Genomic DNA, 17,506 nt, shown 5'->3' with positions numbered 1-17,506 from the left:
ATTCAAATTAAGGAAGAGACTTATGAGCAAGAGGCAGCTTATAAAAATAAATGGAGTTAAGAGGCAAGACTTTAAATTATAAAGAATATGGAGAGACAACATGAAGTTTTTGTAGTTAATTTGAGTATGAGAGACAATGTTTTTCCTCCCACGGAATATCTATAAGAGTTGGCTGAGGGAGAACAGAACCCAAGAGGCATGTCCAGTTGTGTCAGCTGCAGGTGGATTGTGGCTGACAGCAAATGGGACAGAAAGGAGAAAGTTCAAGAATGGCCAAGCGCAAGAAAGTGAGAAACTATTCTATGAGACTGTGCTTAACAGAGAAGTGTGGGCTGAAGAATTGACTTGTTTGAATACAGTATATACTATGCTTTTAAACAATTCTATCTCTTTAACACAAGACATGGAAGCTGTGATCGGGGGATTTGTTTTAGTTGAATAGTTGCTATTTATTGTTTAAAGTTGGTCTTAAGACTTAATTTTGTAGATTAGAATGAGTTATTAGTTCAGAATGCAGGCTGAAAAGTAAACATTATGGACTATTATTCACTAGAATTTTATACAGAGTTTGATGAAGGAGGAAAGAGTTGGCCCTACAAACCTGTAATGATGGAAGGATTAGTAGCAGGCTCAGTTAAAATATTTGAAGAAAACTAAAGGGACCTCCTTGCTTTGGGAAATTCTCAGAAGAGTCAGCTTCTGGAGCTCAGGAGTAGCCACAATATCAAAGCCAGAGCTACCTAGGAATTACATGTACTTAAAAACTACTTTAGAGGAAGACTTGCAAGGAAGGAATGCTAAAAATGTTGCTTTACAAATAGGATTCTTGGTGTGTTTACTACACTGATAATAAATTGCCAGTTCAAGTCATTCCAGAATCTACTTTAGTAAAAAAAAAAATTAAAGCCAATTATCAGCATGCAGTGGGACTACAATTTATGTTGGATTTATATCCTGCTTTGCCTCCAGGCACTCATAGCAGCCCATATCCTTCTTGAAACAATTACTCCAGCTCTTACTTTATCTATTTATCAGGTTCGCCTGATCCGCCAATTGCGCCCTTTCCTGGATTGGGACTCGTTATGTACAGTCACTCATGCCCTCGTTACGTCCCGTCTGGATTACTGCAATGCTCTCTACATGGGGCTCCCCTTGAAGAACACCTGGAGGCTCCAACTGGTACAGAATTTGGCCGCGCAGGGGATTGAGGGAGCTTCCCATAGCTCCCATGTAACACCTCTCCTGCGCAGGCTGCACTGGTTTCTGGTGGTCTTCCGGGTGCGATTCAAGGTTCTGGTGATCACCTTTAAAGCGCTCCATTGCATGGGACCGGGATATTTACGGGACCACCTACTGCCATCGATAACCTCCCATCGACCTGTGCGCTCCCACAGAGAGGGCCTCCTCAGGGTGCTGTCGGCCAGACAATGTCGGCTGGCGACCCCCAGGGGGAGAGCGTTCTCTGTGGGAGCTCCGGCCCTGTGGAATGAACTTCCCATTGGGCTATGACTTCTCCCTGATCTTCGGACCTTTAAGCATGAGCTTAAAACCTTCTTTTTTCATCAAGCAGGGCTGGCCTGATACAATTTTAAATTGAATGTTTTAATGGGATTTTAAGGGGATTAATTTTATTTATGACTCTTATTCAAAATTTTTAAATTTTCAGCGTAATTGAATTAGATTTTTAATTGGTAATTTTATTTATGACTCTTATTCAAAATTTTTAAATTTTCAGTGTAATTGAATTAGATTTTTAATTGGTTATTGTATTTTAAACTGTTGATACTTATGTTTTATTTCTGCTGTACACTGCCCTGAGTCTTCGGAGAAGAGCGGTATAAAAATATAAATAATAATAAATAAATAAATCTACAAACAGATCTTTAAATCTAAATACTTGTACACAAAGCTTGGATCTGGATCCTTTATTTAATCTGGGTTATAGAAGCATTGCTATAATATACTCAGATGCTATGTTATTACTTTTTGGGGGGGGGGGGCTTTGAGCCAGTGTTGACTCTTGATGACTGCCTGGACAAGCCAGTTTTGTGAGATTTCAGTAGTTTTGCCATTACCTGCCTCCTAGGGCTTTCATCCCTTCCAGGTAAATCAGACAGGATGACTAGATAAACTAATTCTAAAACTAAACCCTGCAAGTTGGAAAGTACAAACTTCCCGCCTCCACTTTTAACTGCTTGATAGGGCAAGTCCTTCCTACATTTCTTTCTGTGGCCCTTAAATCATTAGGGGCTCCTGCCTTTCTTGTCTGAGTGTTTCCTAGGCATGTCTCTTCCTCAGTCCCCAAAATCAATCACACATTCCATTCCAAGGACTGAGTAACTGCCCCAAAATCACCCAGCTGGTTTTGTGACTAAGGTGGGGGCAGAATTAACCACTATTGGACTGACTCCCCTAATACATCATTATGATGCTTGATTTTATAATTATAACGGCAGACACATATAAGATACAGAATATTTACTTGTATCTCTGAGTTTTTGCTCATCCTATGTAAACAAGATATTTGTTCCTGCAACATACCAGTAATTTGCATTTCTGTAAAACTTTTGCATTATATAAAAATGGGGTCGGGTGTTAAATTTGTACTCACTGATTTAGTGCACTAATATCAGACTAATTTCTAGTTCTATATTTCCAAATGATATATATTTGTGTTTCTGAAAAATGTTTTTTAATGTAAAAAAATTAGAAACGTTAGAAATTCAAGTGCATTGCTTTTGTACAGTACTAGATATATAATATATAGACCTACATAAAAGAAGAGCCATCCTTGACACAAATGCTTTCTTTACAAGAGTATCATTTGGAGCCAGATGAAAACTTATAGGCTCTTTCACTTACTTTGCTTTAATGTTTCTTACATTTTTTTCTTAAACAAGGGCATGTATTTTATTTTCTACCTGTAAGCTTCATATTTTAGGAAAGAAAATGCATATTAAGAAATGCATAAATATGTTAAGACAAATATGTAAAAAAAATGTGTACCTTGAGCTTGGCACCAATTTATGACCATTTTTAAGCAACTGTCTGAAGTTATGACAATACTGAAAAAAGGTCAGTCCTCCCACATGACTGGTTTTCATGACTCTTGGACCATCCAATGATTCAGGCCCAAGCCCAAAGATGAGATAACAAGTTCCCATCAAGTTTAATATTTGCTTATATCTAGTGGACAAAATCTTGCCAAACTAAAGCTATAATCTTCTAACCTACTGGATATATCCTGAGAGATTCAAGGGCGTAGCTACCCTGAACCTCTTCACCCTCTCTATCTAGCATGGGACTGCACAGTCACTTAATTTGGGCTTTTCTCTGGTGAAATTTATTTCTTCCTAAGAAAGTTCTGTGCTGCCAAAATTCCTGTCCCCTGCTTCTCCAGGTGCATTCCAAATGGTCATGGGTTCACAATTCAGGTGCTTGGCAAGTGACTCGCCAAGCTGCTTGTAGTGTCCTACAGTTTTGTGATTGCGATTTCTAAAACCTTTTGGAAAAATGAGTTCACACATATGACCATGTATATGTTTAACAACCATGGTGATTTATTTAATGACTGTCATAAAATTGGGTTTGAGTTGTCTTATGATAATGACAACTCTGGTTTATTTGGAGTATTTTTTTCAATATTTAATTTTAAGCATACCTGACAGTAATTAAAATATTCTGTATTTGGAATTCAACTTAGTAAATTAAATAGCAATCATGCAACTTTATCGTTTTCAATGGTAAACATTGAAAAGATAATAGTGTTAAGTAACTAATTTAAAAGATTTCTTACTGAAATCAAAACAACTGATCTACACACTATTCTTAAAAATATTTTAATTTTAACTAAAAAGCTAAAAAAGAGCTTGTTATCCTTGTTAATACCATTTCTAAACAGTGAATTTCTGCTTTGCTGTGAAAATAGTTGAATAATTTATAATGACTTACATTTTATTGAAAAAATAAAAGCAATTTTTTCCTTAGTGTGATCTGCTTTCCAAAGAGAACTCTTTATAATTTATTTTACTGGAGTAAAAGAAAATCAAATAATTAAAAATCGCATCCAAATATTACATATTGCACAGGTAATGGAAAATATTCTACACATTATCACAAAGGGCACATTTGCTGCTTGGGCACATAAGCTTCCTCCAGGCAAGCGGATATAAAGATTACAATTTAAAAGAATATTTCAAATAAATTTGTCATGTGTACACATATTAGGAAGAGTTAGCATTCATGCAACATTTTTACATTACAGATATTAATTTAGTTCCTAGATGCATTTTTATTTACAATAGATGACAAAAAGTATTTTCTTTTTAAAAAAAAGATATTTCACTGAAAGGCTGCAAGAAACCATATTTCAATTCAGATTGAAGTCAAAATCAACCACCTTTATCCTTAGGTAAGAATGCTTTTTCTAAAGTGCTAACAAATTTTTGTCTCATTTGTGCTTTGAATTGCTGATACCATTCCATAAGTATTTTCCTTCTTTGAATCTTTTGTTGTAGAGTCATATTTTGCTCTTTTTCTAATACAGCAGGAAGCTCTTTCCAGTCTTTAATAAAGATAAAGGGAGCTCCCATGGTCTTTAGCAGTTGCAGTGGTGCTCTATGGTGCACAGATGAATTTCCACAATTGCCTGGTGTCATTACATCTTCTACCACAGGAACAGAGCCAAATGAACAAGCTTCATAGATTCTATAGCATTCGGTATTTACCCCTACTGGACATAATGTAAGATCACTCTCTAACAATGCATTTTGATAGATCTGCAAACTCTCATTAGTTTCTTGAGGAACCCACCTAAAACAATACAACAGAGTTTAGAATAAATAAAATGCCTAATAAAATATAAAATACAATCTATTTTCAGTATAATATTTCAGTATGGTAGCAACAGCAGCAATAGAAATGCCTAAAGATTAGGCAAATCATTAAAATCTATTCAATTATTACTATTTTTATACCTAGTAACTAGATTATATTTTTATAAATTACTTTAGATTTAAGCAAACCAAATTTCCTTTGACTTCTAGAATGGACTTCTAGTGATTTCTTGGACACATTTTTGACACCAGAGCAGCAAAAATTGATTCCTCCATCTAGCCTATAATTCTATTTTCCTTGAAGGTCTCAAGACAAGAGTTTATCAACCCCAATTTTGTTTAGCATCTGAACGCATATGATGCCACTTGCTAAGGGATTATAATGATAGAAACATTCTTAGAAGGAAATTCACAGAAGCTGTGATCAGCTGAGTGTCTGACAGCATACGGCTGTCAAATTTGATCACGTCACATGACGTATCTCAATGTTTTTTGCCTTTGTGGAGCTGGGGTGGGCGTGGCCTATGTGTGACACATCCGGCCCGTGGGCTGCCAGTTTGACACCCCTGCTGTAACAGAACTTCATTCTATTTCACACATTTATATTTCATATGTAAACACAACACCTACAGCATTTTTAAAAGGCATCACAGTTAGAACCCTTAAAAACATTCTTATCCCAATAATATTGGCTATTTTCCTCCATTATTATAAAGATTATTATATTATATTGCTATCGCAGTCAAGACAAAAATACAATATTTTAATCCTCTTAAAGTTTTCATAACTACAAATAATATTTCTTACTGTTCTCTGGCTGAAATCCAACAGAGTTTGTGAAGCCCACTTTGCATCAATATCTCCAACACAATTTCTCTAGATGAATTCTTATAAACAGTTCCCAAGAAGTTACACTGATATGGTCTTGATCCTTGGAGCATTGACCAACTTGGTTCAACCACAGGAAAATGCCTATAACTATAAACAAATTGCATCAGCATGCTAATTGGATTGAAAAGAATACTTTATTAGGTCTGTTAAAAGAGAACAGTCCTATATGGTCTGGGAATAACTGTACTCAGTTGTATTTATTTTTCAATTTGGCAATACAGGATTGCACTGTCATCTTATACTTGTTTATAAGAGCAATTTTACAAAGTTTTAAATATTCAAACTATTTTCATTTTAATTAATTTTATATACAAGAATCTGAGGAAAACAGTTCAAATTTCATACAAATTTTAGAATTGTTGCTTGATAACATTCATTACTTACGTTGCTACTCCTAGAGGCCACTGAAAAATATCTTCTTCATTTACTATGGGGCTGTCATAAATTAGAAAAAATAATTCTACAAACCCTCCATAGGATTTTAAATAAGGATAAATCCATTCATTTTTGCACTGTTCGTTCCCAAGCAACACAACAACAACATGCTGCAGCTTGTGTGTTTGCACTAGTGTTTGTGCATAATGTAGCCACTGAGTGGCGTAGGCGATCTTTCCCTCTTCTCTGCCATTCAGTATTAAGACGACAGTTTCAGCTTCTACAGAGAAGTAACCAGGAACTACAGATGGGCCTGTGATGAAACTGTAAACAACAAAGCACAAATAGAAAGAGTAAACAGTGTGTGTGTATAGTATGTGTGTCATATACACAGCTATACATATACATACGTACAGTCAGTTTAAGTAACAGTTGCCACTTGTGTCTCATTGGTGCTAAATGTAATTTTACTCTTCTCTTTTATAGGATGTATACAAGCACTGTGCAACTTCTCCAATACCAAAAGGGAATTATAAGGCTCCTTTTAATTTGTCAATGTCAACTCTTAATGCAAAATCTTAAAGCTCCCTGTGATGACAATGTGAATGTGAAGTGAAATGCAACAGTGCAGTTATTTATTTATTTATTTTTATTTTATTTATTTATTATTTAAATTTTTATACCGCCCTTCTCCCGAAGGACTCAGGGCGGTTTACAGCCAGATAAAATAAACATTCCTATTACAAAATAAATACTATTAAAATACCACTAAAAAACTTATTCAATTTATAATAAAACTAATAAATAATAAAACCCATTAATAAAACCCATTAAAAACCCATTAAAAACCCATCGATAAAACCCAATTAAAAACCCATAAAAAGCTAACCCAGTCCAGCGCAAATAAATAAGTGAGTTTTGAGCTCGCGGCGAAAGGTTCGGAGGTCCGGAAGTTGACGAAGTCCTGGGGGGAGTTCGTTCCAGAGGGCGGGAGCCCCCACAGAGAAGGCCCTTCCCCTGGGTGTCGCCAGACGACACTGTCGCGCCGGCGGCACCCCGAGTCCTCTCTGTGAGAGCGCACGGGTCGGTGAGAGGTATTCGGTAGCAGCAGGCGGTCCCGTAAGTAACCCGGCCCTATGCCATGGAGCGCTTTAAAGACGTTCACCAACACCTTGAAGCGCACCCGGAAGGCCACAGGTAGCCAGTGCAGCCTGCGCAGGATAGGTGTCACTCGGGAGCCACGAGGGGCTCCCTCTATCACCCGCGCAGCTGCATTCTGGACCAACTGCAGCCTCCGGATGCCCTTCAAGGGGAGCCCCATGTAGAGAGCATTGCAGTAGTCCAGACGAGACGTCACAAGGGCGTGAGTGACTGTGCACAAGGCATCCCGGTCTAGAAAGGGGCGCAACTGGCGCACCAGGCGAACCTGGTGGAAAGCTCTCCTGGAGACGGCCGTCAAATGATCTTCAAAAGACAGCCGTGCATCCAGGAGAACGCCCAAATTGCGCGCCCTCTCCAATGACTCGCTCCCGACAGTCAGCCAATGACTCGCTCCCGACAGTCAGCCGCGGACTCAGCTGACTGTACCGGGATGCCGGCATCCACAGCCACTCCGTCTTGGAGAGATTGAGCTTGAGCCTGTTTCTCCCCATCCAGACCCGTACGGCTTCCAAACACCGGGACAGCACTTCGATAGCTTCATTGGGGTGGCCCGGTGTGGAAAAGTACAGCTGGGTGTCATCAGCGTACAGCTGGTACCTCACACCGAAGCCACTGATGATCTCACCCAGCGGCTTCATATAGATGTTGAACAGAAGGCGAGAGAATCGGCCCTGCGGCACCACAAGTGAGGTGCCGCGGGACCTCTGCCCCCGTCAACACCGTCTGCGACGGTCGGAGAGATAGGAGGAGAACCACCGATAAACGGTGCCTCCACTCCCAATCCCTCCAACCGGCGCAGCAGGATACCATGGTCGATGGTATCAAAAGCCGCTGAGAGGTCTAATAGGACCAGGGCAGAGGAATAACCCCTATCCCTGGCCCTCCAGAGATCATCCACCAACGCGACCAAAGCCGTCTCAGTGCTGGAACCGGGTCGGAAGGCGGACTGGAGCAGGTCCAGATAGACAGTTTCCTCCAGGTGCAGGGGAAACTGATATGCCACCATACTCTCTACAACCTTCGCCGCGGCGGGTTGGAGACGACGATAATTACCTAAAACAGCGGGTCAGGAAGGCTTCTTGAGGAGGGCCTCACCACCGCCTCTTTCAAGGCGGCGGAAAGACTCCTCCAACAAGGAAGCACTCGTAATCCCTGGAGCCAGCCTCGTGTCACCTCCTGAGTGGCCAGCACCAGCCAGGAGGGCACGGGTCCAATAAACACGTGGTGGCATTCAATCTACCCAGCAACCTGTCCATGTCCTCGGAGTCACAGGGTCAAACTCATCCCAAACAACATCACCAAGACCGCCCTCAGATACCCCGTCTGAATCGCCACAATTTTGGTCCAGACCGTCCCTAAGCTGAACGATTTTATCGTATAGATAACCGTTAAACTCCTCAGCACGTCCCCGCAACGGGTCATCCCGCTCCCCCTGGTGAAGGAGGGGGCGGGTCACCCGAAACAGGGCAGCTGGGCGGTTATCTGCCGACGCAATGAGGGAGGAGGCGTAGGAACGCCTCGCTTCCCTCAGTGCCACTAGGTAGGTCCTAGTATAGGATCTAACTAGTGTCCGATCAGCCTCTGAACGGCTGGACCTCCAGGAACTCTCTAGGCGTCTTCTCCGGCGTTTCATCCCCCTCAGCTCCTCGGAGAACCAAGGAGCCGGTTGGGATCTGCGCCGGGTCAGAGGCCGCAAAGGCACGACACGGTCTAAAGCCCCAGCCGCAGCCCGTTCCCAGGCTGCAGCTAGTTCCTCTGCCGTGCCGTGAGCCAGACCCTCAGGAAGTGGCCCAAGCTCCGTCCGAAACCTCTCTGGGTCCATCAGGCGCCTGGGACGGTACCATCGTAATGGTTCCGTCTCCCTGCGGTGTTGGGTAGCGGTCAGAAAGTCCAGGCGAAGGAGAGAGTGATCTGACCATGACAAAGGTTCAATGACTATTTCCTTTAAGTCCAGATCTCTCAACCACTGACCAGAGACAAAAATCAGGTCCAGTGTGCCTCCCCCGATGTGAGTGGGGCCATCCACTACTTGAGTCAGGTCCAAGGCCGTCATGGAGGCCAAGAACTCCCGAGCTACCGTCGATGACGAGCCGGCAGATGGCAAGTTAAAGTCCCCCATGACTAACAGTCTGGGGGTCTCCACTGCCACCCCGGCAAGCACCTCCAGGAGCTCGGGCAGGGCAGCTGTCACGCAGCAAGGAGCCAGGTACGCGACCAGCAAGCCCATCTGACATCTATGACCCCACCTCACAAAGAGGGATTCACACCCGGCGATCTGAGGTACAGTGGTCTCCCTCGGCTCTAGACTCTCTTTAATAGCAACCGCCACCCCTCCACCCCTACCCTGGGCCCTCGGCTGATGGAATGCACGGAAACCCGGTGGGCACATCTCGACCAGGGGCACACCCCCTTCAGTGCCCAACCAGGTCTCCGTGCGCCTATAATATCCGCGGCACCCCTGAATCAGATCATGTATTAGGGGGCCTTATTACCACGGACCGTGCGTTGCATAACATCAGGCGAGGCCCAGGCTCTGAGGGTCTTGACCATCCGGGAACGGGAAAAGTCAGGGGATCGGGCACGCGATCGCCTGTAAACATCGAACGCGTGACCCCTATGTTGATCGATCCCCCTTCCGCCATATCTGCCCCTCCCACTTACCGTGCAAATAGACTCACCCTCACACAAAGGAACACACTCCCCCATAACCTCCGAACCCATTTGATAGTCGCCACGAGCATGCGCTGGAACTGGTTTCCTCCCGACGGGCTACCCCTCACCCACCCTAACCCTCCCACCCCACCCAACACTACCCTCCCCCCCCTCCAACCCAGACCCGTCAGTTCCTACCCCCCCCTTAAAATTCCCATTAAAATTCCCTTTAAAAACCCTATTAAAATAATTAATTAAAAATCCCCTGAGTCTCCTATTTTTGGCATGCCATCTCTCGGGGTTCCAAAACCCGTCCTCAAGATGGACCCTCGATAATGTGGAGGGCCAGACCCGCGAGAGAGGGGAATCTCGCAGGGCAAGAAGGTCAGCCGCTGTAAATGTCCGCATGATAAAAGTCCGGCAAACGGACCCATCCTGGACCTGTCAAGATGGAAGTTGACGCACCAGGAGTTCCGAGTAGAAGACAGACGGGATATAGGTCTTGGGCGGTAGATGAACAAACCGCCATGATTAAGTCAGAGCTCCAACCCCTCTTCTCCAGTCCCGAGGGGTGGTCTGTGGGCACAAAGGGGGGGGGGAGAGGATATAGTCCTACAATAGTCAAGCTAGGATTGTCCAGGACCATCCTCAATTCCCCCACTGGGGACCAAAGGTCTTCAAACGATCCCCTTGCAGCCAGCCCATGGGCATCCTCAAAGATGGTAAAAAAGGTGCCTACATGGCCCGTGATCGTCCTTCAAGTTGACAAAGAGGACGAAACACGCCTAGTGGGCCAAGCTGCTCCACCGACGAGGCATCTCTCCAAAAGTCCGGGGGCAAAGGACTCAAAAAGCCCCCACTGACGGTCTATAGACGTCCTCCAGGTGGTAGCGAGGGCGTCCCCTGGACCCGTGGACAGCCTTCAAGATGACAAAGAAGGCGACCATCGGGCCTCTTTGTGGCCGCTAAGCCTGGCCTCCAGCTGGAATAGGCCACTCACCCGCCAGGTTTGCTGGGTCATGCCACGAATCGCCGAACCCAGTCAACCACCAACAGGCTAGGCCCTGGCCAAGCCGGTCCAGCCAGGCCGCCGCCACCGCCGTCACCGACACCGACACCGACTCTTCCGCTGCCGGGGGGAAAGAGCCTCCAGGCCAGGCCGCCGCCGCCACCGAAAGACTCGGCCGCCGCCACCGTTGGATAAGGGCCAGGCTGCTCCCACACCGGCACCGCAGACGAGGGGGGACAAAGGGGAGAGAGGCTCTAGGCCCCTCCCAAAGCAGGGCCAAGCCAGGCCGCCGACCACCGCCGCCGGAAAGCCGCCGGACAACTACATGAGGCTGTTGAGATTTCTGTTAGCATAACAGTGTCCTTTTGTCCTGTTAAGCGGCAGCATTTAGCCAATCTTGGCGAATTTCAAAACTTTAAGGATACTGGATGTGATTAGCTAAATGAAAGATTGCTATAAGGCTGCACTGAGGAACTGAAGAAATATCCTGCTCAATACAATGTGTCTAAATTGAATTCAGTTCTGTATATCTACCATGACATCATATTTCTGAAAGCAAACCAGTAAGATAGAAACAAAAGGATTGCTTTGGTTTTAAATTTAACAATTCTACAATGGAAAGAGAATCTAATCAGTGCCATCAAAGCTGAAGTAGGCTATGTTTTTCAGGAAGGAGAGCTGACTGATCACGTGATTATGCCCACTGGCTATCTTATCACTTCATCTTTCACAGAAACACATCCTTCCCCTTAGAGTTTTGGTATCATATATGCTCCAATCTCTAGGCAGTTTCATTTTTGGAAGCTAAAAATATTATACTTTGAGAGTAGCACCTCATTAAATCATTACTGCATCCAGGCTAGATGGAAGTATTAAATGATAAAGGCTGCTTTCTCAAATCAAGCAAAGTTAAAAAAAAACCACACACACAAAGTAATTTTCCTCCACTTATGGTGCTGAATCCAGAATTCCCAAGCTGCATACCTTATTTTTAAAGGAGTGCAAAGCCATTCAGCATTTCCTTATGCAGTAATTCTGTTTTATCTGGATTAAGGTTCCGTTATTAGTCCTCATCCAATCCAAATCTATTTCCAGATACGTATACAAAATTTTCTGAGTTTTCCTAGGATTTGGAAGTGTAAAATAAACCTATATATCAGCCACACAGTGAGGATAACTTAAAAAGTTTAAGGAAATGCTGGCCTCTTCTGCTAAGGTGACATTTTAGTAATTTTAGTAATCATACTCCCTATAGCTATATATGGATAACCTTATCTAGTAGAGTCTGATCACTGCAGAATCATAATCAGGAGCAGCTATGATGGATGGGGAAAAAGACAGAAGAGGTGAAATCAGACCAAAAATGTCTGTCCTTTCATCTTCATAAAACAATTGTGAAAACTGATAAGATCTAATTCATTTTCTTTTTCAAATAACAATAGTTTATTATTACATCTACTTTTGATTCAGCTGTGAAAAATACAGGTTAGGTAATTTTTTTGTATTAAAAATCACTTTTGAAATGGTTTACTGCTACTAATTGAATATTTTTTTAAAAAAATCTGAATAAAGGGTAGAGTCTAGAACAGGGGTGTCAAACTGATGGCGTCATGGCAGCATCACTTGATGTATCGGGACTTTTTTTTCCTCTTTACTAAACTGGGTGTGAGCATGGCCAGTGCGTGACGCACGGGCTGCAAGTTTGACAGCCCTGGTCTAGAACAAACAAATCAAAGGTTCCTCAACTCCAGTTTTAAGAATCTATTTATTTCCCCCATTGGCAACAGAAGATATTCTTTAGTGCTAAATAGGACAGGAAGAATCCATGTTGTTGAATAAACATTCATATTGGCATTTTCCATTATTTAATGTGCAAAATTATACTAAGCATTACACTCTAGGCTATGAAAATACTATCAGTACATTGAAAAGACACATCATACAGATGATACCTGAAATATGATTTTCCTATTTTTGTGCTTCCTTCTCTCCATTGAGCTTTTACATCTGCAGGCTCAAGCAAACCTTCAAAGATATGCTGCCATAAATAAACGCCTATAAAATACAATTTACAATGTAATGAATAAGGAAATATTTGATATTCAAAAAAATAATAAAAGTAGCCAAGATAAATATGTAGAAAAATAAAACACAGCAGAATAATTTCAAGAAAGAATGCAAAAGAAATTAGCTAATAGCCATAGCTATTAAGAGTAAATAATAAAATACAAATATAAACATTAAGGAATAAAAATTAGGTGTTTCCAGACAATGCTGGTGGGCAAATAATACAGCTTTTACATGATCAAGCTTACATTTTAGAATAATGAAGTTTCAAAGCAGAAATGACAGCTTCTTTACCTAGGAATAAATAATCTGCTCCATTCAAGCTGTTTAGCAAGAGATGGAAATTTTTATTAAGTCATTATTCCTCCCAATACTAGATAAACAGGAAGTGTGGGATGCTTGAGATATTAAAGAATTATTTCATCTATAAATAGAATGGGCACATTCAGATTTTTCCAGTTGTGGTGTTTTTTTTTAACAGCAAATCCTAGAAAGCAGGACTTCCATAGATTTGATATCTTACATTGACTTAATACATTTTGTAAAACAAATGAAATAATGAGATCCTAACTTACAGTTGCTCCTAAGAAGTCAAATCAGGAAGGGAATAAAGAAATAGACTTTTCAGGTCTATTTTCTACAGGATGTGCTTCAAAATAACTGCTTCTTCTTTCTTGAATACAATTTACCTTCCAGCAAACAAATCTAACACTAATTTAAAAAGAAGAACTAAGTACTGTAATTTGCATAGCACTACCAAGTGATATTCACATATAATAAGCACATACGACTCAGAAGTAGCAACACATAGTTTTTGTTCATTCAGATACAAAAACTCATTATAAATTACACTGAAAATATGAAAGTTTTGAATCTGAATTGATTTGCTTTGGTTTGCTGGAAGTATTCCAATGCTGTTCTGATCACTCTGAAAATGTTTTTTTAGTTTGGAACAGGTATTTTGTGCTTTAAGGGAGATCATTTCAGAGATTAAAAGAATTCTTTCAACTCAGAACCTTAGAAACACAAAAGTGTTTGGGCCCTCTGACTAAAAATCTATCTAACATTAGCTATATGGCATAGATAAATGAGAAATATGTCTTCTGATAAGAGAAGAGCAAGATTGGGGAAGAATGGCAACTAACTTCCCACAGCATCATATTTTATGGGGCAGTATTTAATTCCTTGATTATATAACTTCATATACAACTATATACAATTACACAGTTAAACAATTTTATAACTACAGATACAATTAACATTTCAATCTCTATGCTTGTGTTTACACACACACGTCTTATATATCATCTTATTTTAAAACTAGCTCCTGGGATTTAACAACTATAAAATTATGTAAATATAAAGACAAGTTTTATAACTACAGATAGAGTGGTATCCAAGTTAATTTTAAAATATGATGACAGGCAATTATACATCTCATTTCATATTTAATTTGACCTTAATTATTTCTTCTTGAAGAAATTCTAACCAATATTAGTGGAATATACTTCTGGCTCTTTTGGGACCTCTTTTAGAATACAAATATATTATTTTTTAACATCTATATTGGGGTGAAATGCTCCTGGTTCAGATCAGATTGCCCAATCTGGTAGCGATGGTGGTGGGTGGTTTGGTAGCAAAAATCTCTGCCCTCCCGTCCCAGCTGAGCCTTGTGATCATCAGAGGTTGTTGTTTTTTTTACTTTTAAAAGCATTTTTTCTTCAGCTGAAAAAATGTTTTTAAAACTAAAAAAAAGTGTCTGATGATCGCGTGGCTCAGCTGGGATCGTCAGAACCCTTTAAAAGCATTTTTTCTACAACCTCTTCGGCTGAAGAGTTTGTAAAAAAAAAGCTTTTAAAAGGCTCCTCTGGCGATCCCAGCTGAGTTGCCTGATTGCCAGAACCTTTTAAAAGCATTTTTTACAACTGCTTCTTTTTTTTTGTTTTGTTTACATTTATACCCCGCCCTTCTCCGAAGACTCAGGGCGGCTTACAATGTAAAAATGCTTTTAAAAGGTTCTGGCAATCAGGCAACTCAGCTGAGATCGTCAGAACCCTTTAAAAGCTTTTTTCCCTCTGGCAATCCCAGCTGAGTTGCCTGATCATCATAGGCTTTTAAAAGCATTTTTTAACAACCTCTTCGGCTGAAGAGGTTGTAGAAAAAATGCTTTTAAAAGTTAAAAAAAAGTTGGCCACGCCCACAGAACCAGTAGTACCCCCACATTACCCCCACCACCAAACCACGCCCACAGAACCAGTAGTAACAAATTTTACATTTCACCCCTGATCTATATCCACTGAATACAATGACATCTCAGAAGATAAAAGTTTGCAATTAAACATCTCAGAAGATAAAAGTTTGCAATTAAATTAAACAAGTAAGTAATAATATTTTTTAAAAAAGCATTTACATTGTTAATTACAAATGCTTACCAATAGCAGCTTTCCCCCAAATTTGTACCCTGAAGTCTGTGAGTTCTTGTTGCAATGACATCTTTTTCAGCGTCTGAAAGCTATTTTCAGATTTCTGCTGTAAATAAATTTTCTCATCAGCTTCCCAAGGATTCCATTCTTCAACTCCCAAAACAACATGTTCTAGGAATCAAAAATGAAAAATCACATGAAAATCTCATATGAATTGTCTCAAAGAGAGGCAGTTATTGCAACATGCCATTCAAGTAATAATTGTTACAAACCCATTTAGTACACATACTAACAATCAAGTATCAAAAACATAAAGAAAACATCTATATCAATGACAGTATCTCCAGATAAGAACCTATTTGAAATCTTGAAAAGCCTTTGCCATTCAGGGCAGACAAGTAGTCTTCATTTTGTAACCAAAATTGGAGCCAGCAATTTGATTGTTAAGTGAAGCAATCTCTAAGTGAAACTGTGATTGTGCTTATGATCTAACTTTAGTTTTATTTTACCTTACATACCTATGAAGATTCGTTGCAAAGTTATTTTTCATCACTTAAACCATTATCATTCTCTCTATACTCATCTAATGCAAATGTTATTCAAGCACACATATTTGATTCTAGTTGCTGCGATTAATTCTCCCCAGCATGCCACAGTGGCCACTTGGGCACCACTGAAGGCTCATTGTGCCTTCCTCATGTAGTTTCCTCAACTTTGTCTACCCCTGTGCACCTTTTCCAAGCCTCACTGGGCCTCCCTCATACCCCTCCTAAACTTTGCTAGGCTTCCTTTGCACACTCAGCAAGTCTCCCTGTGCTACCACATCCTTCTGCACCCATTCACACCCTCCCACACCTCACGACTTTCTACTGCAACTGGACACTGCAACTGTCATAAATATGAGTTAGTTGCCAAGCGTCTGCATTCGATCATATGATATTGCAATGGTCCTAAGTATGAAAAATAGTCATGTCACTTTTTTCAGTGCTTTTGTTAACTTTGAACAGTCACTAAACGAACTGTTGTCCCATAGGTGCTTTTTCAGGAGGCAACTGGACTTTCTTGTTTTTCTTTTAAAACGTTTCGCTTCTAATTCATGAAGCTTATTCAGCTCTGATGCTCCAAGCTGAAGAAGTGGACTGCAAGGAGATCAAACCAGTCAGTCCTAGAGGAGATCAACCCTGACTGCTCTTTAGAAGGTCAGATCCCAAACTGAAATACTTTGGCCACCTAATGAGAAGGAAGGACTCACTGGAGAAGAGCCCAATGCTGGGGAAGATTGAGGGCAAAAAAAGAAGGGGACGACAGAGAACGAGGTGGCTGGCTGGCTGGAGTCACTGAAGCAGTCAGCGTGAGCTTAAATGGTCTCCAGGGGATGATAGAGAATAGAATAGAATAGAATAGAATTTTTATTGGCCAAGTGTGGTTGGACACACAAGGAATTTGTCTTGGTGCATATGCTCTCAGTGTACATAAAAAAAAGATACGTTCATCAAGGTAGAGGAAGAGGAAGGTCTGGAGGAACGTTGTCCATGGGATCGCGATGGGTCGGACACGACTTAGCGACTAACGACAATTACACACACACCAGAGGGGCCGATGTCCGTTTTGCCATGCGCCGTGTTGCTTAATGCATCAGAAGAAAAGGAAAGTTTAAGCATAAAAGCCCTCGGCCGATGCGGATGTACCGAGTTCAGCCAGACTAACAGGGTTAAAAAAGCGGTCTATCGCCACCTGATGGTGCTAGGAGGGGGAAAAGCGAAGCGCCCCCGTTTCGTTACCTTGGCCCTGCTTCTCTCGCTTGCCGGCCCGTGAGGCAGCCGGCCGGCGAGGCTTCAGGAAGACGCTGTAAGCCGCGTAGAGGGAAAAAACCAAGTATGCGACCAACAACGCGGAGCAGAGCCGCTTTCGAGTCAGCCGCATCCTTCACAGCCCAACTGGGGTGGCCATCTTGCGCAGGTGTGGAGGGCCTCGCATCGTGACGCTACTTAGGCGGCTGATGTTTTGGCCTGACGCGAATTGAACTTGGATTTGCTTGCCGCACTGTATTTTTTTTCCAACGTGGCCCCTTTAAGATGTGTGAACTTCAACTC

At 41.7% G+C, this 17,506-nt stretch overlaps 1 protein-coding gene across 2 annotated transcripts; it reads right to left on the bottom strand.

The window, feature by feature from the left end:
* Positions 1-3,538: 3,538 nt before the first annotated feature.
* Positions 3,539-17,410, bottom strand: RXYLT1 (ribitol xylosyltransferase 1). 2 transcript variants are annotated; one of them, XM_058190396.1, is made up of 6 exons: positions 17,195-17,410; positions 15,423-15,584; positions 12,876-12,978; positions 6,111-6,425; positions 5,643-5,813; positions 3,539-4,812 (listed from the first exon to the last, which is right to left on the bottom strand). In XM_058190396.1, the coding sequence occupies exons 1-6, from the start codon at positions 17,334-17,336 to the stop codon at positions 4,392-4,394; spliced, it is 1,314 nt and encodes a 437-aa protein (XP_058046379.1). In that variant the 5' UTR covers positions 17,337-17,410; the 3' UTR covers positions 3,539-4,391. The 2 variants fall into 2 exon arrangements, with proteins under 2 accessions (XP_058046379.1, XP_058046380.1); XM_058190397.1 differs by lacking the exon at positions 6,111-6,425 and having other exon boundaries at positions 17,195-17,407.
* Between the last annotated feature and the right edge of the window lie 96 nt (positions 17,411-17,506).

The sequence above is a fragment of the Ahaetulla prasina genome, chromosome 7 (assembly GCF_028640845.1).
Source record: "Ahaetulla prasina isolate Xishuangbanna chromosome 7, ASM2864084v1, whole genome shotgun sequence".
NCBI classification, from domain to species: domain Eukaryota; kingdom Metazoa; phylum Chordata; class Lepidosauria; order Squamata; family Colubridae; genus Ahaetulla; species Ahaetulla prasina.
The sequence above is the reverse complement of the archived record's forward strand: the minus strand, read 5'-3'. Positions and strand labels throughout refer to the sequence as shown.